Below are 26,093 nucleotides of genomic sequence, written 5' to 3' on the forward strand. Positions count from 1 at the left end.
AGTCTCCTGAACCGACTAGAATATCCTTCTCTGCCCCCACCCCAACACACTCTCAGTACAGCCTAAAAGTCGGTGGGTAATTGGGTCCAGATTGGAGATGTTTAAATATTCATGAGGCTGGCAGGGGACTGGGAGGGGGCGACTGTCTAGAAAGGGGGTGGGGGCTGGGGAAGTGATTAGTCATTGAAAGCTAGGGAACAATTCTGAGAAAGAGACGGAGAGACAGGGGAGGAAAAGAAAGATAGAGAGTAGGTGGGAAGAGAAAGAGAGAAAAGAGAGAAGAGAAGAGGGAGGGAGGAGAGAGAGAGAGAGAGAAGCATGTGCGATGAGCAATAGCTGTGGACCTTACAGTTGCTGCTAACTGCCCTGGTGTGTGTGAGGGAGAGAGAGAGGGAGGGAGGGAGGGAGAGAGAGCGCGCAGCGCGAGAGAGCGAGTGAGCAAGCGAGCAGAAAAGAGGTGGAGAGGGGGGGAAATAAGAAAGAGAGAGGAGGAAAGGAGAGAAGGCAGGAAGAAGGCAAGGGAGGATACAACCATGCTGTGCTGTATGAGAAGAACCAAACAGGTAGAGCTAAAGATTTTTACTTCTTGCTGTTGTGAAATTACCAGAGCTCAGTGTTTCCCTGAACAGGCAGGAAAAAAAATGTTTTAACTGCTTCTGCTCTGGCCATGGTGCTCTTTTCCTTAGCATATGGTAACTGCCGGTTGCATCCCAGCTTTTATTCTGTTCTGTCTCTTATGCTCTGGTTTTGAATTGCTGCTACTAATTAAGATGCGGTTAGAAAAAATATCCCGGTTTGGCTAGAAATACGATGGTGTGGGGGGTATTAGTAAATGTCTAGCATTTCAGGTCTGGTTTTACTGGTGTGGATGTAGAAATGGGTGTGGGGGGAAAGATGAGGGTCTACCTACAAGAGGGGGAGGCAACCCTTTATATTTGCAAAAAGCAGGCTGAAAGAATGACATTCAGTAATGAGTATTGCTTGTGTTGCCTCACAATTTTCTCACATGTGCCGCGGGAGAAGCCTTCCTTCCTGCACGCCTGAGCTTCAAATGGGCGCAGGTATTAATGGAAGAACATGTGAAGGATTTATTTATTTATTTATTTATTTATCAGTGAATGAAACTGCGATTTGGGAGATTGCTTATCTCCCAAATGCTTATTTTTCAAAAAGAGAATCTGAAGGCGACGGGGGGCTGAGGGACAAACCGGCCGCATGGAAGGGAAAATGCCCTTAGTGATTGTGCACCAGCTGGTCTGAGGAGATGGTGGACCACGCCCCTAGGAGCTTTGAGCTCAGATGGGATGGGAAAGACCAGCCGTGTATTACCTGTTGGAAATCAGGTCTTTCCTCCCCTTCTCTTACATCTTTCCTGGGATTGTCAGTGACCAGAGTCAGGCTAACATTCTAGATAAGCATGGTGACTCATTTTCATCAGGAAGAGGGACACGTACAAGATGAGCAAGAATTCCAGTCCCCGCCCTCCTCCCGCATTGCCCAGGTTTTTCTTCCATTTCAAATTGCTCACTTATTTCTTGAAAGACATTTTAGAAACTTGATTGGAGTAGGTTGGGGAGGAACAACGAGTACGTTATTCCGTAGGAGCCCACAGTGCCCTGGCATTCGCCGAATGAGGCTTTCAAACATTTACTGGAACACGTTTGAGTGATTTTGGCGAAGGATACGGGGCAAAATGGGCGAGGGTGTGCTTGTGCGTGACTGTGCGCGTGCCCTTGGGAAGGGATGGCAGTCTTGGTCAAAGAAGCAAGCCCTCTGCAGATTGACTGCCTTAGGGGTGGGGTGCAAGCGATAGGAATTGGGCATTATTCCTGTGCAGGTATTGGATATTGGGCAATTTGTAATACACTTGCTAATCCAAAGGGGGTGAAGGAAGAGAGTGGAGAAGAAACAGCCTGCCAAATACGAACATTTAGCCAGCGCCCTGAAAGGAGGGGAGGGGAGTAAGGATGTAAGAGAAGGAAGAGGAAGGGGAAAGGAGACAGAATATCAGAGCAGTGGGTGGAGAGACAGAGAGAAAGGCTAGAGAGAAAGAGGAAAGAGAGAGAGAGAGAGAAGAAAGAAAGAAAGAAAGAAAGAAAGAAAGAAAGAAAGAAAGAAAGAAAGAAAGAAAGAAAGAAAGAAAGAAAGAAAGAAAGAAAGAAAGAAAGAAAGAAAGAAAGAAAGAAAGAGAAAGGAGAAAGAAAAAAAGAAAGCAGGCACCTGGGGTTTTGTGTATGGGTTGTGCAGAGGTGTGTGGGGAAGAGCATGAAAGCCTTACGTGCTGCACTTCCCTAAACTGCTCTATGGCTCTAGAGACTGGTGCTTCCTTTGGCTCATTTTTCAGACCAGGACACTTCTGGCCTTCATTCTAATACGTACATTCAATAGATACAGGTGGCTGGGTTAAGCACACTGTCAAGGAAATGTTCCGAGGTTGCCCCATTGATGAGCTGGGCAAATACAATTTAGGAAGGCGAAGTCCTAAGGAAGCCAGTGGTATTCATTTGAAAATGCTTTATTTTTGGAAATAAAAATATCCTGCATTATAACTTTTTGCCACTTTATGTATACACTTACAAGTATATGTATACCCCCCTTTGACAAAGGAAACCAGGCATGATTTTTAGAAAGGGAATTGGGGCTAAAGGGATTCCCTTCCCCCAAAGGGGGAAGCTGCCTTCACTAGGGTGCTATCTCAGTGGCAGCCCCACATGCTCAGTGGGATGTGCAAAGTGATGAAACTGAAATTTTGTGTTTGGGAGTTGTAGAAATTAGCACTAAATGTGTATAGCATATGCACACTTCATATACAATAGTCATGCATGTACTCTGTATGGCTTCCACATGCCTGCATGTGTTTTAGCATAGTTTATATTCAAGAGAGAAAAATGAAAGGTATAGAAAGTATTCTATTTTGCCCATGCATTTTATAAACATGGGCTTCTGTGTGAAATGGTCCTGTTTCCTCTTTACCATGGCTGTGTATCCTTTACATAAGTCAGTAGGTAGGATGATCGTATTAAATCAAACTGAAAGAAATAATGTATTCAGGGCGTGGGCTCCATACTATACCGACTGGCATTTATATAGTGTGAGTACTTCAGTCTCACACAGGTTTCCTGTTTGTGGGTGAAATGATCCTGTATCATACATGGCAGAATCTGATTGTGTTTATGTTTCTTCTGGCATCATCCTAGCCTCTAACAGGGAATAGAACAAGGGCAAAAACCTGCAAAGGTCTAAACTCAGCCACACCCATAAAATCCAGCAGAAACATGGGAGGGGGCTGGAGAGATTGCACTTCCTTCCTCTTCCACTTGAGCGGCATAAAGAAGCAATCTTGGATTTCTGAGTTGTAATACATTGCTAGTGAGTGAGAAGAAAGCATAAATGATCTTTATTTACCATTAATTACCTACCACTGTAGATTATTATAGCAGGAAGAAGAGAATGGCAGTGGGGAGGAGATGGGAAGATGATAAAGGAGTGGGTAAAAGAGGAATAAAATAGAAGAACGCCTGAGATTTTATTGGCTTATGATTTTCAAATATCTTGGGGCTAACTTTAAATAGCTTAATTACCATGCATATTGCAGATGATGAAAAACTTGCAAGATAGGATCTGAGTTCATGAAGCCAGAAAACTATGAGGTATTTCCTTTGTTTAAAACTGAGGACTTTAACTGAAGTGTAAAGACTACCAATACAAGCAAGTAGCCCCTCAGCCCCCACCCTTAAACCATACCAATATCCGCCTTTTTCTTCACACAACAAATAAACTCGATCTTAGAGAGTGTGATCTGTGGTTTAGAGTTCCAACCTCTCCCTTCCTTGCAGTGTTGGAAAGGTGTGGAAGGATTGCTTGATGCAGACAATTCTTCCTAGTTATAAATTGTATTTCTCCTAAATCTCTCTGAGCCACACCCAGTGTCACTCAGGGACTGAGTGAATTAATTAAATGGAGACATTCTACTGAATATAATTGAAACTGTTAATTTTTTTAAATGCTAATTTCTACCACACATTTCCAAATTTAAACAGAAGAAGAAATCATTTAAAGGGTTGGTTTTTTCTGCCAGATTATCTGGACTTGTAGAGAACCTTAGAAAAATGTATGATGAACCTAGAAATGTGTTCATATCTGGGGAGTCTGGGATTCCTTCTAAGCCATACACAATGAGCCTGCTCTCTGTCTCATGCTGACAACTCTGGTCTCTCCCTCCTCACTCATGCTGAGGCAACTGGGATAAGAACACGTGGGGTTAATTTTTTCTCTTGCTGAGTTGGCACAACTAGAGAAACCTCCTTTCATATTTTATGCTAAAGGGCAGTGCTCCTGTTCACTGAGAGGAAGATTGGCAAGGGGTCTCATTTTGCCTCTTTCCTAGTGAAGTTGTCAGTGATATGCCTGGGGCTGTTAATTCCACATACCTCAGTTTTACCTGGCAGCATAAGAAAGGGGTTGCAGAGGGTGGGGGGGAGGGGGGGTCCTTTCAAGCAATAGTAAAGCACTTATATTAACCAAATACTCTCCTTGTTCATACTGGTAAAGTAATAAAAGTCTAAAATTTTCCTCTAATATTAAAGGAACATTTCAAAGGTTGCACATACCCAGGTCATCTCAAGAGAAGATACAGCATTCACTTCACTATTAACTTTCAGAGACATTCAGGCAACCAAGTGCGTCTGTTGTCAATCAAAGAAGTGACTGTGGGCAGGGATTCTCCCGTCGGAATTTCAAGTGTTACCAGGCTGCCTCTGCACCACCACACTGAATTCTTCATAATGGTCCCTGAGGTGTTGGGAAAAGCACTGTGCTGAGAGTCCTTAGTTTATGTCATATACTGATTCTATGATCTTGAAGGAATCATATAATCTTGAGCTTCATTTTCCTTTTGTAAGATGGAGGCTAGAACACCAAATCTGAAAACAAACAAGCAAATATCCCACTCTGCTTGCCTTAATGGGTTTTTGTAGGGATTACACAAAATGAATGTGAAAACAAAGATTAATACAAAAGTTAAAAAAATTTTCTGTCCAAGATTTGCAATGTGAGATTTGGCTTAAAACTGCCAATTGTTCAAGATTGTCTAGTGCGCACTACACTATCTTCTTCTAATAGGGAATAGTTGCTTCTGGTCACAGTTGATTCCTCTGTTTATGCTCTTGCTCCTCCTATTTTTTTTCTCCAGAACCTCATTCCATCCTGTCCTACTCTCTTGAGATTTCATCTTCTCCTTTCCCCATTGACTATGAATATGCTCTTATCTCTTCTTTCTTAAAAGACCATCTCCTTACTCTCCTGTCCCTATTTCCACAGTGCTCTGGCTCACCCTCCTGTTAGAATAAAGTTCCTAGAAGTTCTCCCCACACTTTCTCCTCTTCATTACTTCCCAGTCACAATTCCTTCTACTTTAATAGGCTTCTGTTCCCATAATTCATCTGAAACATATTCTGAAAAAGACACCACTTCCACTGACTCTTCAGTTTGTCTTTCAATATCCCTTTGACATTTTATATTGTTGTCTTTACTTCTTCCTGAAATGTTCTCCTCATTTGACCCCCATGATAACTCTTCTCATTCTCCCTCTCAGACAGGTCTGTCTCAGTCTTCTTTGCTGGCTTTTTAAATTCTCTTATCCCCAAAATATCAATTATCTTCTGGTGCCTGGTCTAGATCCATTTTTCCTCTTACTTTACACACCAGTTCTAAGTGATCTCATTCATGTTGGGAATTTTAACCACCTGTGTGATTTCCAAATCTGTACACTGGATATCTCTCCTGAGCTCCTGGTTCATTAGGTATCTCTGTCTAAGTATTTAAGAGGTAAAACTGTTTATTGTGTACAAAACCATACTCAGTCTTCAACTTAGTCTCCCTCCAAATTCCCATGGTATAGCTGGTTTGCAAACTCTAGAGACCTGGGAGCAATCATGAATTGCTCTTCTTCAATTCTCCTTGCAAATAGCATTGCACTTATTTTTACCTAACACCAATCTTATCATGTTTTTCCTCCTTAAAATCTAATGTGTCCTCTTAACTGGAAGCAAAAACACAAAATATTTAGCATGGAAGACATGATCTTCTCTTGCTCACCTTTCCAATGCCATCTTGAAACATCCTCTCCTCCCAACTTATAATACAACATACATTTTCAAACACTGGTGCCTTTGGTCATTCTGTACTCTCTGCCCACATTACACCCTCTCTCAGCCAGGAAAATTCCCATTTTCCTTCTAAGAGTTAGCTCTTTGAAGCCATTCTTGAGTTTTCTGAGTTAAGTTTCTTCTACTTTCTTTGTGACTATGCTATATAGTATAATATCACTATTCTATCACTTGTTGCACTATATAGCATTTGTTTGTTTGTTTGTTTGTTTGTTTTCACATACTGATGTCCATACTGTGAGCTGCTTAAAGGAAAGATGAAATCCTAAACCTTTTGATGAAATCAAAAGAATCCTGAAGATGAAATGCTATCTCCAGCCTTTACTAGAACACAGTACCTGGTTTTAACTGTGGATGATCTGTTTGCTTAAATAGATAGGGAACGTAGTCTATAGACTTTCCATAATTTGTGGCATATCTAAATGGATGGAACCACCAGTATATATTTTTCTTTACTCTATTGGCATTAAACTTCAAAGTTGAGCTGATTATCATTGGTTCTTGTTATTGATCTATAGGATGGTAACCACCACTTATTAATAAAAGCAGGCAAAAAAAATGAGCCCATTAATACTGCATTTTTCCAAACTGCCATAACTGGTACTATCTGGAAATGTCCCTTTGATGTCCTCCTCCCCACTAACCAGCAGCACAGAGACCCACTCTCTGAGATTAGCAGAGTCTCAGGAAAGACATGTGGTTACTATAGTCTTTTCATGCCCTTTCCTTTGGCTAAGTGCTTACTCTTATTGCATTGTTCACAACTTTTGCAAATAAACCTTGACTCAATTTCTTGCTATTCTTAGTTGACTTATTTCATTGATCATACAAAGTTCAAAATAGGCTGGCTTGTGCTCATGGACCTGTATTCAAGAATTAAGTTTATTTTCATTTTGGAATTCTTGATCCTTTTCACTGAAGTATCCATGTAATAATATTCCTCAAAGAGAAATCTTGCATGGAGGTAAAGGGTGGTTGAATGGTAAGTAGTTTTTCAAAAGTCATGTAAAATGAAGGAGAATAAGATCAATTTTTATATTTTTAGGTTTAATAGACTGAAGGGATTTGGCTTCTGAAGTAGGCATATTGTGACCAATATGAGGCAAATTATAACCACAGCTTTCCATGAAAATACTTCTTACCAGACTCCAGGTAGTATATATTTTTCTGACTGAATTGGCATGGCCTTCAGAAGAGAAATAAGACAAAATAAAATTTGTCTTCAACTGCTCAAGTTGAGTAGTGTTTCCCAATGTCCACACTTTTATTTTATATCTGACACATTGTTCTCAGTCTCCGTTTTGGAGTTATTCTATTTTTTTTGTCCTCCTCTCAAGTCCAAGTGCAGTTTTCCTGTTGATTACCACTACCTCAGGCTAGTGTTGAGTGGGTGAGGTTATGAAGAAGAGTTTTCAGAAAAAATTTAAAACATTCCAAATGGGTATTTTAGACAAAACAGGCATTTTAAGCTGTGTCTGAAACATATTAACTTCTCAATAAAAATATTTACTGAGGGAATGAAAGAAGTAAGGGAAGGATCTTCATGATGGGACATTAGGGGAAATGTTTGGGACAAAAGACCATCCTCACATACCTCTTCAGAACTAACTTGGTATAAATCTATGTTCAGCTCTTACTGGTCCTCCTCACAAGGTGGTGTGGTCAAAGTTACACTTTCTTTTCCTGTGTGTTTAGATCAGAGTAGCATACTTGCTGTGAGTTTACATTGTAGTGTGGCGGTTTGACCCTCCAGATTCCCCATCTTTAATTGTTTACAAGCTTTATTTTGTTTGTTTAATGTCCTGTTTCATGTCTTTGTAGTGGAATAAACCCTTCTTCTGGGTTCTAGACCTGGCTCTGCTAATTGCTTGTCATGTGACCCTGGGTAAGTAACTCAATCTTTCTGAGCCTCAATTTATTCATCTATGTAGACACATAAAAAATGCTCCAAATCCTGACTTATCTTTTCTATTAGACTGTTTTGAGGTTCAAATAAAGTTATAAAAATAAAAGTGTGTTTGCAAATAATGTGTTTTTCAAGTCAGGATATTATTAGTTGAGTACAGGAATTCCATGTATTGAAACCTAAAGTATTTATGGTTCTATGCAAAGAAGTACCTTTGTTCTCTGTATAGAAGATATAGATACATAGACAGACAGAGAGAGAGATATAGATATATATCTTTCATTTTCATATCTTCTCTCTTATTCACTACAGAGTAAATATTTAACCATGCTAATGGATTAGAACATAGTATATCTTTGTCATGATACCCAAGGATCTGTTAAAATGCATTAGAAAAATCCAGTATATATATTTTTCACTTTTTCGTCTTTTTCTTCACCTCTATATTTGTGTTCTTCATTTGCTAAGTTAGCTGCTTCTCCTTCATCTCCATCCCCACCCCCACCTCACTTCTAAATTGGGTTCTCAGCACTAATATTACCAGGCATGCTGTGCTCACATCCATCACAGGAGGGCCCAGTCAGGCAGAAGAGTAGAGAGGGAGCATGGGACTGGTTTGGAGAGTGAAATGGGATGAAGTCTGGTTAAGGGAAGCTCCAAGATTATCATCTGAACACGATTTTCATACAACTTTAGGGTTTCTCAATGCATCAGGAAGTGATAGTATAGTACTGAACCTTTTCCAACTCAACTCCAAATTCCATAAATAATTTTATAAGCTCTCAATATCTCTACAAAGGACATTTCAGTTCTCCTGCATTCCTGGTTGATTGAGATAAGTTAACTAATTTAATAAAACAAAGTTTATCAAATTTTCAGATAAGCAGTGGAGTTTTGAAAACTAAAGAACCTTATTTCTTAACATATGGATAACATTTGAAAATATTTTAAGTATCATAATTGTATGAAATTTTGTCTAAGAGATTTTGTTTCTCCTGGAAATGAAAAGTCTAAAATAGAACAATTAATATCATGCATATTTTGAAAAAATACTTATATATAGGGAATTTAAGTAGAATTTAACAGAAAGGTGTGTTAACTAGAAATTTAGAAATAAACTGGTGTCCAGAGCAAAACAGTTATATCCTTAATTGTATTTGTGGTTGGTTAATGGTCAGTGTCCCCTATTATCATTCACTCTAACTGCCTCTCTCTCTGCCTCTGTTTTTTGCTCTCCATGACCATCATGCTGTCTCTCTCTGTCTCTGTCTCTACACACACATACACAAACACACACTTCTATTATTTATGTGTCCTTTGATGGTGTACAAATAATAGAAACTAACTTTAAGGGTCTGTAGAAGGGATCTATTGAAAGAAACAGATATCACAGAAATCAAGAAGTTGAACAGGCCAATTTAGGGTAACCAGAGTAGACCTGGGAACCTCAACAACAGGAACTCATAGACTGTCTTTCTGGAGTTCAACATTTAAAGGATTCAGTTGTTAATAACACCAGGTTTTGTGTCTCTTTATTAAAATTCTTCAAAATTTTAATTGAAGACATAGGGAAGGAAGGAAGAGGGGAGAGAAAATTAAAGTGAGCGAATCTGATTGGTTTTCTTGAATCAGCTAGTTACCAATGGATCAACCATCTCTAACTGAGAGAAGAGCCAGGTCACATGGTTTAGACAAAATTTCTGAAAGGTTACATCTATGAATCTAGTGACAAGATAATTTGTCTGAGAATGTGGCTCCTGAATATATACCTGTATATCCATTATAAAGTAGCTACCTAGATCAGGAAAGACTTACCTCAAATGGGAAGGGCCACAAATTTTTCCCTTTCATTTTGCCTTGTTTTGCATATTATTATTGGTAGGCTTAGTTAGCATCACTAATGAATCTGAAAAGAAGTAGTGGCCACACAGATAACTGATCTCATGGGCTTTTATATCTATAAAAGAAAAGTTAGGGCAAGTGTCCACATTTGGAGTCAACAGGTATAGATTTTTCACCATTTTTCCAAAGCTGAACACTGGCAGGTAGGTAGGTACCACCCAAGAGAAAAACTCGCTCCCATGTATTCTTGCTAATTTGGCATAGTGGAGTTTGCTCTCTTTTCTTTTCTTTCTTTCTTTTTTTTTTAATGTGTAGGATCTATTTCTGCTAAAGAATTGGGCAATAATGGACGTAAAAGATCTTGCTTGGATTATATCAGAAAAATGCTACTCTTTGATATTAGTCATCTAATTTGGATACCATTGAATTAATTTCATCAATAATCATCATATTTATCTATTTTTAGCAAATTGGCACTTTTAAATATATTGAGTTATTGTCTCCATATGCAACTGTTTGCTCTACATGTAGAATTTTGGTAATTAGTCTTTCATCCATTTTTTTTGTAACCCTAGTTCCAATAACATTAAAAAATGTTATTGTTAAATGAAAAAATTTTAAAGACCTTAATATCTTCCCACTGTTGACTATATAAAGGAGCTAGATGAGGCAAAGAAAAAAAAATAAATGAAATTATCTCCAACGGTTAAGCAAACTCAAGAACTGATTGCTTTTCTAAATGGCTTCAGAACCTCTTAGCACAATGAGCCTAGGAGTTGGCCTTAACTACTAGCTGTTAGAATGCAAATCCTCTTCATCCTCCTACTTTGCTGTGGTTCAGAAAACAATTTACTTGCTTAAAGTATAAACTTAAAAGTAAAATTAATCTTCATATTAGATCCTTAACAGTTATTCCAAAGGATGCATTCCACAGTTTTACTCAAAGTCCAGTAGAAGCAATTGTCTCCATTATTAAAAAAAAAACAAGGCAGAATTTTTTAGGCATATTTTACTAATTATGCTATTACAGTTGCCCCATTTTTCTCCCTTTTATCCTCCTGCACCCTACACCCTCCCTCCAGTATTCCCAGCTTAGTTCATGTCCATGGGTCATACATTAAATTCTTTGACTTCTCCATTTCCTATACTGTTCTTAACCTCTCCCTGTGTTTTTTGTACTTACCATTTATGCTTCTTATGCCCTGTACCTTTTTCCCCATTTTTTCCTCTCCCTCTCTCTACTAATAACCCTCAATGTGATCTCCATCTGTGATTCTGTTACTGTTCTAGCTGTTGGCTTAGTTTGTTTTTGTTTTTGCTCTTAGGTTCGGTTATTGACAGTTGTAAGTTTGTTGTCATTTTACTGTTCATAGTTTTGATCTTTCTCTTAGATAAGTCTCTTTAACATTTCATATAGTAAGAGCTTGGTGATGATGAACTGCTTTAACTTGATCTTATCTGGGAAGCACTTTATCTGCCCTTCCATTCTAAATGATAGCTTTGCTGGGTAGAGTAAGCTTGGATGGAGGTCTTTGCCATTCATGACTTTGAATACTTCTTTCCAGCCTCTTCTTGCCTGCAAGATTTCTTTTGAAAAATCAGCTGATAGTCTTATAGGAACTGTTTTGTAAATAACTCTCTTCTGTGTTCTTGCTGCTTTTAAGATTCTCTCCTTATCTTTAATCTTGGGTAATATAATTTTGATGTGTCCTAATGTGCTCCTCCTTGGGTCCAACTTCTTTGGGACTCTCTGAGCTTCCTAGGTTTCCTAGAAACCTATTTCCTTCTTCAGACTGGGGAAGTTTTCCTTCATTATTTTAAAATAAGTTTTTAATTTCTTATTCTTTCTCTTATCCTTCTGGGCACCTCTATGATTCAGAATGTTTAAATTTGTCTCAGCACCCTGGTGAACATATAAGTCTCCACCCCTTACAATGTACACAAGTGTGCCCAGACGAAGAAATATGGCCTAAATAAAAGAACAGATCAAAACTCCTGAAAAAGAACTAAGCAACAAGGAGATAGCCAACCTATTAGATGCGGAGTTCAAAACACTGGTAATGAGGATGCTAACAGAAATGATTGAGTAGAGATGTAAAATATAGGAAGAAGTGAAAGCTATGCTAAGTTAAATAAGGGAAAACATACAGGGAACCAACAGTAAAGAGAATTAAACTGGGACTAAAATCAATGATTTTGAACAGAAAAAAGAAATAAACATTCAATTGGAACAGAATGAAGAAACAAGAATTCAAGGCAAAATTTTTTAAAGAGAAAATTCTCAGTTTCTAAGTAATTAACTTACAGTTAGATTTCTAAGTATGTGTTATATTGAGGAAAACCTTCCTTGGTTATTCACTCCCTTACAGGGTTCTAATGGGGAGTGAAATAGGCATTGAGTATATTTGGGGTGAAAATTGCATTTCAAAATCCTATTTTAAACAAATAAATATAGTATTTTATTTGAGAGATGTAAGGGACTAATGAGACTTCATAAGTGATCCATCACAAACTTTTCTCACTTCATCTTCTCTGAGGCATTTAGGAAATTTTTCTTTCAAAGTTTTAAGAGATTAATATTTCTAATAATTCTGAAACTTTCAAAGGAAGGTAAAATGGTATTATCTTATTTAAAATATATTGACCCTTTATTTAGTTGAATCTCACTTGAGGGTTTGTTTTATTCAAAATATATACATTTTTTTTTCCTGAAGAGTGAGATCTTCAGAATTTTACACTTAACTCTCAATCATTTGTTTACTCCAGGCAAGAGAAGGCAATTCTGTTTTTCTTTATCACTGGGGGAAGATACTCTGGAGAAATCAGGTTGGTATTTAGTATTCATTTGGATATCTTTCATATTAATCTAAATTCAGTATTCCTATGGCTTTGTCTGCCTTTCACTGAAAGACAGAGTGGTAGCTTTTGATAATTCAGCCATATTTGTACTCCATACTGGTGGACAGTTAACTCAAGAGCTGTATTGAAAACATCAACAAGACCTAGTTTCTTGTATATTCTTTCTTCCATTTTCAACTTCATACTTTATATCTTTGGGGTAAAACCAGCATAGAGGAAGAAATTAAGATTATAATTGAGAAGGGAGGAGGAGTAATCAAATAGAATTACTCAGTTTGGAATCGGGCCATAACTGTCTAGTGAAAACTGTCATGGGAATATTAATGACCACAGATGGCTCAGACTTCACTTCTAAATGTCATCTGGAAGATACATTAAGCCCAAGAACAAGAATATTCAGGGAAGAATCCAAGAAGTTTGGGCACTAGTGTACTGAAGTATACTTAAGCATAATTAGGACCTGTTTTTATCCTCACTTAAGTGGGAAAAGCTATTAATTTTCATTGGCTAAAAAAAGAAATAGAAATTTTGTCATCACAGGTATTGTCTTATTTTTTCCTAAAATATATTTCAGTGTTTACTGTTTTTCATCTAGACCTCTGCAATTCTCCTATGTCATCCTTCCAGTATCATACAAACTGATCGGCTAGTGTACAAACTAAAATTTATTTTATTAAGTATATCTTATCAAAATTATACTTTTACTAAACTTGAGTATATTGTAAAAATCCACTCATGAAGAAGTAAACTATAAGAACCATAGAAAAACCAATAGAAAAATTAACTTTCTCATAATTCAAGATTTACAGATATTAAAAATATCTGTTTTCCTTCTATTCTTTGTTGCCATCTCAGAAGGTGTCACTTTAAACTAATTATTTTCCATAGATTAAACTAATTATTTTCTCCCTAGATTAGATCTGACTATCCTACTTTTAACAATATCATTTCCAGAGAGCAGCATATTCTGTTACCCAGCCTATTGCCTAGAATAACTGATTACACTTCCTATATGAAAGCTATGCATGCTATCTTATCAGTTATCAAATTCTACTTGCAGTGTGGTTCACATCTGTCCTTTCCGTCTGTCAGCCTTTCTCAACCAGCATTCTAGAAGATAACCAAGTCCTGATGCCCTAAGGCCCTAAAGCCCATGATTAACTTCTTTCCTATGCATCTAGACCACATTGCTACTAGTTACATAGCATGTTCAGAAAAATTTAGAAACAGCCACTCAAAAATTTTTTTGTTTTTGTTCTATGGTTCAGATGAGAAACAACTGAAAAAGGCTGGATAGTCACTGAAATTCCTGGTTTTAGGCATTACCTTTACACACTGCCTGCTGGTTAATCTTTCATTTCACTTCCCTTTTCCTCAAAATTTCAATAGCTTTTCATTGTTTACAGGGTTAATTGTATTTATTTATGAGCATTTTCAAGGCTCCTTTGAACCTGATACTTTTCTATTTTTGCCCTACCTCCTATTGGCTTTGCCTTTGACTAGACTAGTGAATGTAATCTCTCTGGCTTGCCATTTGTATATAAACAAAATTATTGAACTAAGTTGTCTCTAAGGCTTTGCAACTTATAAAATAACATGTTCAGTAGCAAAGCTCCTCCACTTTGTCTTTCTGTCCCAGACAGACTTAGATTGAATTTAAGTATTAGTTTCCTTGTATTTTTCTTCATTGTCATTTCTACTACTTGGAGGGCCCCCTTTCTGCCTCACTGAATCTCCTCTGACCTCTGTGGCCTGAAACAAGAGTTATCTCTTTTGTGCTGACTTCCCTGACTTCCATATTTCTCTGACTTATCTCCCTGTCAGTTCTTCAGTAGCATGTATTACCTGTTTAGCATTCATTAAACAAAACCTTACCTGACTACCCCTTTGTATTTGTATTTACCTAATTTCCTCCAAATAGTTTGCAAACTCTTCGAAGGTCAGGTATCAAGTTTAGTGCTTGGCTCAAGAAACACATGTTGATTGATATATTGAAATGTATTCTATGATAGCTCTATGTTAGACTCTGTCGGAGTATACAAGACAAACAGAAGACTCTAAACTCTCAGAAAGACAACTAAAGCTATGGTGATTCTGGGACATTCGAAACCATGAAACACGCCTTCTTTCTTGAATCTCTTTACCTTCTCGACATGCATAAACACCTAATTTTGTTGGGTTTCCTCTCCTACATCTTTGGTTGCACAAGTTTTTGTTGTTTTTTTTCCTTCTTGGCTTCTCTTTCTTTACCAGTCTCTGGAAAGTTGTTACCCAGGCTTTTGCCCTCATTCTTGTATGTTCTCACTCAATAGAAGCTCCAGGGATAATCTATTCAATGGTCATAACACTCACACAGATTAGTGGGTCTCAAATTCTTGAGGCTTTTTAATTACTGGGTTTTAGAGCTTTATATCTAACTGTCTACTGGAAATCTTCTGATGATCCTTAGGAGCCCCAACTTCAACATATTCTAAAAATAAGTCATCATCTCCTATTACCAAATCTCTTCTCCTTTTTCATCCAGTCATCTAAATGGAAATGGAACCCTGATCTTCCTTTTATCATTAGATTCTACTACTTTTTTTTAGTTTCTATAGGAAAACAAACAAACAAAAACACTTTTATTTGTCCTTCTCCGTCACTCTCTACCTCAATAATGTCTTGACTCTTTTCACTTCTCTCTCTTTACACTGTTATCTCCAACTCAGTCGTTTTTCATGGAGACTAATGTAATAGGCTTCTCTTCTAATCTCCCTTCCTTTACCCTCACTCTTTTAAGTTATTCTCCTCTCTGTAGCCAGAATAGTTTTTTAAGTGCCTATCAGGTTATGTATCTTCTTCACTTAAAAACCTTAAATAGTTTCCCAGTTCACTTAGAACCAAAACCAAACTCCTTATAATATGGCTTGTAAAGTCCTATATGATCCAAGCTTTGATTCTTTGTAAGACTTCTTATAACTATGCCCCTTTAGATCACCAAGTCTGCTGATATCTCTTTTTTAAAAAAACACACCATACACATTCCTTCTTCAAATATTTTGCATGTGTTGCTCCCTCTACCCAGAATGCTCTTTCTCTGACTCTTTGAGAGGCCTTTGGTAACAAATACATGTGTGTGATGTCCAAATTACTCTCTCACATCTCACCCCACTTCTTTTATTTTTTTTAAGGATTACTTTCAACCTGACTTTTTAAAAAAGAATATTTACTTGTTAATTTCCTGGTCTCTGCCTATCTCTTAAAACTTCAGAATCTACCTCTCTCTCTTCACATCACATACTCCATTGAAATTGCATAATTTCATGGAATAACCCATGCTTTAAAAAAATCTTTTCTTCCTTTCCAAACACTGTATCTTCTGCTCGGAATGTGTTTCTTTCTCTTCTTTTCAAGTAACACATTTCCAGTTTATTTCTACAATGTGGTTAGAGTTGTTTTCTTCTTTATGGAGACTCCATGAACCCTCCAGCAGATATGATCATCCTCTCTTTTGTGCCACCCTCTTTGCATCTAGTACATACTTCTATATTCAACAGACTGTATTATAAGTATTCATTTACATGTCTGCCTGTTTTACTATACTAGGAGCTCTTCTAGGGAAGAAATTGTGTTTCTTTTATTGCCTGTGTACAACTCATTTCAATGCTTTGCACATAATAGGCTCCCATTAAATAGGAGCTGAGTTAATGGAACCTAAACAAGTGAACAAATACCAGTGTCCCGTCAGTAGTATGGCAAAATTTGTATAGGTCTCAAGCAAAGGTTTCTCACTTCCCACTGATCAATCATGGAACCTGCCCACCTGGCACAGTTTATAATTGGACACCTAATAGAGAGCTCACACAGAGCTAAGGCCACATGGACTTGGATTTCACCCAAGTTATACCAGCTGGTTGCTTCAACAAATAATAGTCACCATTTTGTAGAAAGGTAATTTAACATGAAAAAAACATAGCCATACTTAACAAAATTAATTTTATAACCTGGACTAAGGATGAATAGCAGTTTAAAATATATAGCTATAGTTCTTAAATCACTAATTTGTCTCCTCAGGCTGGTGCAGAACATTTAGCCCTTTCCTAACACCTGAAATTGTGTCTTCTGGTACTGATCCCACAGAAATCCTGGCAAGGCTTCTCATTCTTCCTCCTTGTTCATGATAGGAACCACATCTGCATGTACACATACTCTCCTTTCGCTCTCCTTCATTTCTAGTTAGAAAAATTATACACTGTAATGTTTAGTTGTTGTTGTTTTTTCCTGGTCTTTGTATATGTGCTATGCAATCATTGTTGTACCTATTTCCAAATGATAAACAAGAGGAGAAATACTAGTAGTTTTCTTTCCAGGGAAGTAAAGAAACAAATGGCCAGGTAATCATTATCTTAACATCTAACTTATGTCTCTTACACACAAAAATAGGATTCCTTCTGGGAAGTATAGCTGTGAAGAAATTCTGAAGAGGAAGAAATAGCTGTTTCCTTTTTTAAGAATATGTATGAGAATCAAGAAGGAAGAAGAATAGTTCATGGTCATTAAGTAGCTAGGTCCCATTGAACTTAAGATAAATAATGTAGAGATTAAATATACATTTTTAAGCCTTGGATAATGAAATTCAAACACTTCTTTAGCTTTATTTCTCCAGGAAATGACATTCTAAGTTTCAGACTGCTAACTTGCAAAGCAAACTTCAGAAACACATCTCATTTATAGGTGGGAGTATAATGTTCACTCCAAAATCAAATTTGGGAGGAACCTAAAGAATGAAATTTTCCTGTTTAGGGAAAAGATGAGCAAAAGTAAGGCAAGATAAAGCAGACTTCAGCTGAAAAAAAAATGAGTCACTTTCTCAGTTGTACATTTTTTGTTTCAGTAATTATGTGGGAGGTAGAGAAGATGCATGAGTAGTTTGGGTTGCTGAGTAAATACACAAGAGAAGCTAGTATTCAACATTGGAGAGGTTGGCTTGGTGGGATTATAATGGAACTTTGAAAGGCCCATAAGACTCTGGTGGAACCTTTAAAGTAATTTCTAGGAAAGAATTCATTTTCCTTTCCACTGATCTAGTCATACATTCCTTTGCTTCCATTTTCCACAGAACTTTCTATAGGCTGTTTTCTCAGCAGAACCCTTTAAATAGTTGAAAACTGTTTCATGTCAACGCTCCAGACTTCCCAGTTGATGTATACCCAGAGACACTGCAATGTTAAGCCACTTGTCTTATTATACTCCAGGAATAGCCAACAAATCTGGGTTGTTCTGATTAATCCAAATTTCAGCCAAATTCTCTGGAACTAAAAAAGGAATTTTCTTTGGGCTTTAATAAAGGGTCAACAGGTCAGGCCTATATTGATAAAAGAAGATTAGAGAATAGACTAGACTAAGGGATAACAAAATCTTCTAGGCATTCTCTATACATACAAACTCTTATTACCTCTTAACATTAGGTGGTGCTATTATTTTCACCTAAAATTCTTTCATTCCTCTACTGTGCCAAATCTTGGTCTGCCTTCTAAAATTCCATTGAAGCAATGTTATTTACAGCAGCCAAGATTTGTAAGCAACCCAAAAGCCCATTAGTGGATGTGTGTATAAAGAAGCTGTGGTACATTTACACAATGGAATACTACTTGTCCATAAAAAAGAAGGAAATTTCACTGTTTGCAACAGCATAGATGGACCTTAACAGTATTATGTTGAGTGAAATAAGTCAGACAGAGAAAGACAAATACCATATGATTTCACTTATATGTGAAATCTAGTGAACAATATAAGTGAACAACCAAAATAGAAACAGACTTATAGATACAGAGAACAAATGACAGCTGCCAGAAAGGAGAGGGTTGGGGAACTGAGTTCAAAAGGTGCAGGCATTAAGCAAAAACAAACAAACAAAAAACCAAACCAAAAAACTCCAAAACAAAACAAAAAACAACTCATAGACACAGATAATAGTATGTTGATTTTCAGAGGGAAAGGGATATAGGGGAGTGGGGGAAATATAATTCTGTTGGAAAATCACCTACTTTATAAAATCATTCCAGACATTTTCTTACTCCCCACTAGATTTCTACTGTGATTCCTTCTCCCTCATATTGTTTGTATGTGTGTGTAGTGCACATATGTGTTTTATATTTATATGTATTGTTTTTTCCTATCTCTTTGGCACTGCTTAATTTTCATTCTTGAGTTCTCCTGTTTTTAGATTTCACAAGTCACTAAATGATGCTTGCACATACCGAGTCTACAGTTTAAGTTACTAACTACCTTTATATTTCATCTCCCAGGATGTGCAAAAGAGGATGAAAAGTTGTTATCCTCTTTTATTGTGTTGTATGCCTCTTTTATTGTATTGTAATCAATTTTCATTGACTAGTAGAGCTATGGTGATCTTAGAGACCACCTAGTTTTTTTAAACTTCTTTAGCCACAAAAACTTTTGTCCTAGATACTTCTCAAAATCCAAATGCACAAAACAGATACAATTTGCTTCTGTGGTAAAGTAGAGTTTGGTGTCCCAGAGCTCTGTGTGGTCAGTCCTATCCTCTCCCTCAAAGCCCATCTGATGAAGCCTAGAGACCAGAGTTTTGGAAACACTGATCTACATCCAGTCCTGAATGGTGCAGATGTTGGGAAGTTTGTGCTCAAGGTCATTCCCCTCAAAGAGGGTTGAACTGGATCCTCCTCTATCAATGCTACATTGTCCAGAAGGGTGACAGAGGATCATGTTCTCAATTTCTGGATTTACCTATCCCTAAATATTCTCAGTTTGTAAAGTGAGCATTTAAGTGGTTCATCAGTGGACAGGGGTCTTTTACAAATGAAGACAAGAAATTAGTTTTCTGTTTGTCATCTTTTGACTCATTTTTCAATTAGTCTTTTTTGTCTGGAATCAAGATTTTCCTTAAATGTGATATAAAGTTCACTTACTCATTCAACAAACATTGATTCATCATCTACTGAGCCAGAAGTTATGCTAAATACTGAAACTATAGAAATAATATTTTTTTGAAAAATGGAATACTCTCTACCCTCAAGCAGCTCACAGTAGAATATGGTAGGCCTATATGTGTCTATTTAAAACTTTATTCAAGAATGTGCTCTGAGATAATTTTATCACTCTTGGGTATATTTTTCTAATTCTCCAGGGATGTTTTCCACTACAGAAATATGTTAGTTTTTTGTTTTTTGTTTTTTTTTGAATTTGTGTAGTTGTGACTATCCAACTTGCCTTGGAAGTTTGGAGGGTAAGTTTTGTGAATAAGATAATACTCATAGATATTAAGACTTAAATACCACAACTCCAAAGGAGCTGTTGCTTACTTTTATTGATGTTATTGATGATGGTGATCTTTTGTGTGTGTGTTAAATTAATTATATTTCTAAGTATCTTTTGGTAAGAATACTTCAAGGATTAGTTTGTAGACTTTGGATAGTGTGTGTGTGCATGTCTGAAGTTTAATAACATTAATGATCCTTAGAGCTAGTATATCTCAGTTCTTAAAATTTGGAACTGAAATATAATTAGCCTATGTTATAGATATGGCCAATAAAACAGGAATACCAATTTGAGCATGCCTTACACCTAGAAGACAAGGAGACCATCACTTCCAGGCAACTGAAATGTGAGCCTCTTAAGATCTAGACTCAGCCACTTTGATTCTTCAAGGAATGATGCAAAATGTTTTACATTATCTGCAATGATGATAGGACCCAGGTTCTGGAGGCTGTGATCCACAGACTGATATCCTAATAAGTTAGTGGTCTTATTGTGGCTGTGTTTCCTGATTCCAGTTTGCTTTCCTTGGTTCTGGCCTATTTTTTGAGCCTCATTCTCTGGTGTTCCTGTCAATAATGTGAGCTCTGATATTATCCAGTTTCTATTACTTACACCTAAGAATCCTACTGATACAACCCTATATCCAAGAAATCAGGCTCAAGCTACTAAGATTTTTCACCTAGATTATTGCAACAGCCTCAACGCTTTTTGCACTTACTGTTCCTTCTGCCTGAAATACTTTGTTCACACCTATTCTCATGACTTGCTTCCTTAATTCCTCAGGGCTCTGCTCCAATCTCACTTTTGTAGATATCAACAAGGAGGCTTTCTCTCATCACCTTATATAAAGCAGCACCCCACCTATATACTCCCTTTCTGTCTCCTTTTATTTTCTTTCATTTTTCTCTCCAGTCCTTATTGATCTCCACCCAAGATAGTTATTATTTACTCACACCAGTAGCATGCAGACTTTCTGAGAGCTTCCTGACTCTTTTAGTTACTGATGTTGTCTGGCACCTAGTGAAGTGCCTGCATATGTTGGGTGCTCAATAAATATTTCTTGAGTGAACGAGTTTAAATTCTACTCAGATGCAATAATAGCAATAAGTTAAAAATGTGCTATAGTTAATATTGACACCTTCTTCCATGTCATTCTTGCTTTTGGTCTTTTAATCTTGACCAGTAGCCCTCAATATGTTTCTTTCCACCTCTGTCAGTCTAAGCTATGTGATACAATGGATTTCCTAAGATTAATATAAGAGAAATTTGGTCCTGCCTACCACTACAAAAGGCATATTTATTTCTCCTTTTACATTTTAATTGTTTAAATATTTGGGGAGGAATTTCCTGCTGTGGTAAATATATACTCATTAAATTGTCAAATGCATCTGTGTTATTTATTTATTTACTGCAGGCACCATGAGGGGAAAGGCTTACTTTTGCCATTGGCACCATATGGCTTTGACTGATTATTGTATTTTACCTGATAGTCTTTGGACAGGCCTATCAGGGTGATGAATGGGTGAGATGGGGAGGAGTTCAAACACTGGTTGAGAAAGGATAACAAACCTGTAGCAATAAGTCACACACCATGAAGTATTTTAAACACTGAATAAAATAGAACATCCATCGTACATCCTATTTTCATTCCAGTATAATCTTCATAGAGTCAACATGGCAAATGCATTCCAAGATAAAAATAGCAAGATCTTTTAGAATAGATTTAACTTGCCACAAAAAAGAAAAATCCTATATGGTTACTAAACAAGCCACAATTCCACATGGTTGTGATTGCAGCTGGAATTCCATGTATATTTGTCCTCAGCATCAGGTTCTTATGAATGGAGGTTCTTTAAAAAAATAAAACTTTTAAAGACATTCTGAGACACTCTAAGAGAAAATTTGATTTGTGGGAATTGAAGATTAAAACGTATAATGGCACAGTATCAGACATTGTGTTCTGTGGTTATAACCTGATCTGAAGCCAAAACCTAATGCCCTGGCATTCCTGGAGTCCATTCTTCATCAGAGGCTTTATTCCAGACTGAAGTGCAGTGATAGCTCTGCTAACATAGGGAATGTTCAGTATATCTGGGATCCTAAAGAAGGAAGCTATTATTTAATCTTTCATCTTTCCCCAGAGCAAGACATCTTTAAGGTAATATAGGCTGGCCCCTATATTACAGTCACGTGCCACTTAATGATGGGGATACATTCTAAGAAATGTTTTGCTAAGTGATATTGACCTTAGCAATAGGGGAACATCACAGAGTGTACTTACACAAACTTAGGGGGTATAATCTATTACAGATGATTGTTCCTAGGTTATAAGCCTATACTATAGGTTACTATGCAAAATAACATGAGAAAAAAATCAAGCACAAGGGGAAATGATGCAATAAAAATGCAAGATAGACACAAGATGTATGAAGCTGCTGCCAGCAAACACAGCATACTGTTTTACACCAAACTTTATTTTTGTATGTAGAAAGAATACACTGTAAAATAGTGATTAGAGGTATGGTATTATAACTAAATAAATCAATAACATAGTTGCTTATTATCACTATCAAGAATTATAAATTGTACACAATTGTGTGTGCTGTGCTGTGAAGTTACAACAGCTATGGTGTTACCGAGTGATAGGAATTTTTCAGCTATTCTTATGGACACTCCGTCAAGAAATTTCCCAAGAAAACTATTTCTAGAAGCTTTTCAACATTGGTTTTGGCCAGAATTAAGGCATCAAGAGCTTCCAGAAAATGAAAAATAATTTTGCATACAAGTACACACACATGTATAAGTATGTATACACACTCACACACACACAGAATCTAAACTATTGAAATTTTAGGGGGATGATGTGAGTTCTGGGCAAGATGGAGGTGTAGGTAGAAACCCTTTGCTTCCCTGCAAAACTGAAAGGAGGATAACAACCAATCTAAAATCAATAAACAAACAAAAATGCCAGAAAATCAAACTGCATGGAACTCTGACAACCAAGGAATTAAGAAAAAATCAACCAGAACAAGACCAGTAAGGCAGACCATGCAGGGCGACTCAGAAAAACCTCAGCAAGGTGGCTGGGGGGGGCGGGGCTGACTGCTGAACTCAGCAGAGCTGCTTGGGAGGGACTGACTTAAGGGGAAAACCAATACTTAGAGCTGATTGTGAGCTATGGCTGGGGTGGCCACAGTGAGAGATACTTTCAGTCTGACATGAGAGTCTGTTGGAAAATGCGCTAGAGGCGAACAGGCAAGCTGTATTGTTCCCTCTCTGGCTCCTCCTCCACAGGCAGTGTAGTGAAGAAGTTTGCACTGCCCAGCTGAACACCAAAGGCCCCGCCCCCTTAAAAACTTCGCAGGTGCGCCAAGACAAACAAATATGGCCCAAATGAAAGAACAGAGCAAAAACTCAGAACTAATGAATGAAGAGATTGCCAACCTATCTGATGAAGAATTTAAAGCCCTGGTAATCAAAATGCTCACAGAATTGATTGAGCTTAGTCAAAAAATGAAAGAAGAAATGAAAGATACCCAAAATGAAATAAAGCAAAATATTCAAGAAACCAACATTCACAAGAAGGACACCAGGATTCAAAGCAATAATTTGGAACAAAAGGAAGAAATAAACATCCAACTGGATCAGAACAAAGAAACAAGAATCCAAAAAAATTAAGAGAGACTGAGGATTCTCTGGGACAAGTTTAAATGTTGCAACATCTGAATCATGGGAGTGCCAGAAGGAGAATAACAAGAGCAAGAAATTAAAAACTTATTTGAACAAATAATGAAGAAAAACTTCACCAATCTGGAGAAGGAATTAGACTTCCAGGAAGTCCAGGAAGCTCAGAGAGTCCCAAAGAAATTGGACCCAAAGAGGAACACACCAAAGCACATCATCATTAAGTTACCCAAGATTAAAGATAAAGAGAAAATCCTAAAAGCAGAAAAAGAAAAGAAGATAATTACCAACAAAGGAGTTCCCATAAGGCTATCAGCTGATTTCCTAAAAGAAACCTTACAGGCAAGAAGGGTCTGGAAAGAAGTATTTGAAGTTAGGAAAGGTGAGGACCTACATCCAAGATGACTCTATCCAGCAAAGCTATCATTTAGAATGGAGGGGCAGATGAAGTGCTTCCCAGATAAGGTCAAGTTAAAGCAGTTCATCATCACCAAGCCCTTACTATATGAAATGTTAAAGGGACTTATCTAAGAGAAAGATCAAAACTATGAATAGTAAAATGACAACAAATGCACAACTATTAACAAATGAACCTGGAAGAAAAGAAAAACAACAAAAACAAAAACTAAGCAAACAACCAAAACAAGAACAGAATCAGAGACATGGAGATCACACAGAAGGAGGTCAGTGGAGAGGGGGACGGGAAGAATGGGCAGAAAAGGTACAGGGAAGAAGAAGCATAATTAGTAGGCAAAAAAAGATGGGGAGAGCTAAAAAATGATATGGGAAACAGAGAACTCAAAGAACTTATATGTACAACCCATGGATATGAACTAAGTAGGGGGGAATGCTGGAGGGTTGGGGGGTCAGGGTAGAGAGGGGTAAAGGGGGGAAATTGGGAAAACTATAATAGCATAATCAATAAAAATACTTAAAAATTTAGGGATATTTGAGATTTCAAATTTGGGTCTAAGGTAGTGGTCAATTGTCATGTATCAGAACATTGGTTTAATAATAATTTTAAAAAATTAAACAGACTAACTTTGAAAATGTAAAAACTAAAACTAAAGCATATTACATTGTGCCTCTTAATAAGATTATTCTTAAATCATGATCTCAGAGTCACTGTCAGGGTCCAGAAACTCAGAGCCAAGGGTAAGTCAGCCTTAGATAAACAGATTGTCTGGCCTAGGCCACCAATCTGTCCAACATTTGTGACCTATAAAGATTTTTCCTGCAAGCATCTCTGCTTATGCCAACTATTTACACATACACAGTGGAAACTTCCAAAGCTGTCATTTCCCAGGTTTCCTTTGCTTACACAACCAATTCCTACTGTACTGAGCCTTCCTTCCTCCCTCCTTCCTTCCCTTCCTTCCTCCCTCTGCCATCCCTTCTTTCCTTTCTCTCTCTCTCCCCTCACCCCTCCTCTCTCCCCTTCCTTCTCTCCTATTTTTTTGGAGCCAGGAAAGTCTTAGTTAACCCTTATCTTTTGGTCAAGGATAGAAGCCAAAAGAGAAGATTTCAAGATTATAATGTTTAGACTTTGCATTCTTGGTGATGTGTGAGGATGCAGGTTGCCATAGGTGGAGATACAGAAGGGTCTAATGAAAGGGAGAGAAAGAATAAGAGAGAAAGAGAGAGATATATCTTCACCTCATTCTGAAGAAATAGGAAAAAAAGTAGAAATAATCCAAGATAAGGGAGAGGAAGCTCAACAGGTATCTTGAATTAAACAGAAGCCTTCAGAAATACTTGCAGTGCCCTAAATTAGTACATTGCTATTTCCTACAGAGAAGATATAATCAGGAAAGACACCTCTGCCTTCTTACCCTGTTTTATATATTTATTAAGTATCTCTTTCCAGGAAGCTAACAACCAAGTTGTATTTCTTGAAAACCTATATGAACCTGTGCTCAGTACTATGGGACATACTGTGATGGGGTAGGGGAATATAAACCCCACCACCGAAGAGCTGAAAGAAGACTGATGTCTAAGAAATACGTACAAACTGAGGGATGACACTAATGAAAATAATAAAACAAGGTAGTCTGTCATTAAAATACAGAGGTGCTGTGCTGTGAAAGATCAGCCAGGGCAGGCTAATATGAAGGATTTAAAGGTGGAAAAAGTAGAAGAGCGTTCAAAATGAGGGATAAGAGACAATATTCCATCTAAGTGAGAAATTTGTGGAGCCTTGAAAAAAGAGAACAGTGTTTGATGGTGAAAATTAGGGGGAGTGGAATATGTGTGTAGTGAAGCCCAGCCAAATAATTTGTTCTGCTTTGGTAAGAAATTTGTACTATTAGCAGCTTTTGGCTGAAAGTATTATATGATGTATATTTAGGGTACATATA

The 26,093-nt window shown here is 37.3% G+C and overlaps 1 protein-coding gene across 1 annotated transcript in view; it reads left to right on the top strand.

The window, feature by feature from the left end:
* The first annotated feature begins 449 nt into the window (after nt 1-449).
* The window catches only part of GAP43 (growth associated protein 43), a 108,436-nt gene continuing 82,792 nt past the window's right edge, over nt 450-26,093 (top strand). Inside the window, exon 1 of the mRNA XM_037155890.2 lies at nt 450-563. Coding sequence (XP_037011785.2) covers nt 534-563 — 30 coding nt within the window. The 5' untranslated portion in view covers nt 450-533. The remainder of the gene's footprint in view (nt 564-26,093) is intronic.

Source organism: Artibeus jamaicensis, unplaced genomic scaffold, assembly GCF_021234435.1.
Source record: "Artibeus jamaicensis isolate MK-2021 breed Jamaican fruit bat unplaced genomic scaffold, CSHL_Jam_final contig_3126, whole genome shotgun sequence".
NCBI classification, from domain to species: domain Eukaryota; kingdom Metazoa; phylum Chordata; class Mammalia; order Chiroptera; family Phyllostomidae; genus Artibeus; species Artibeus jamaicensis.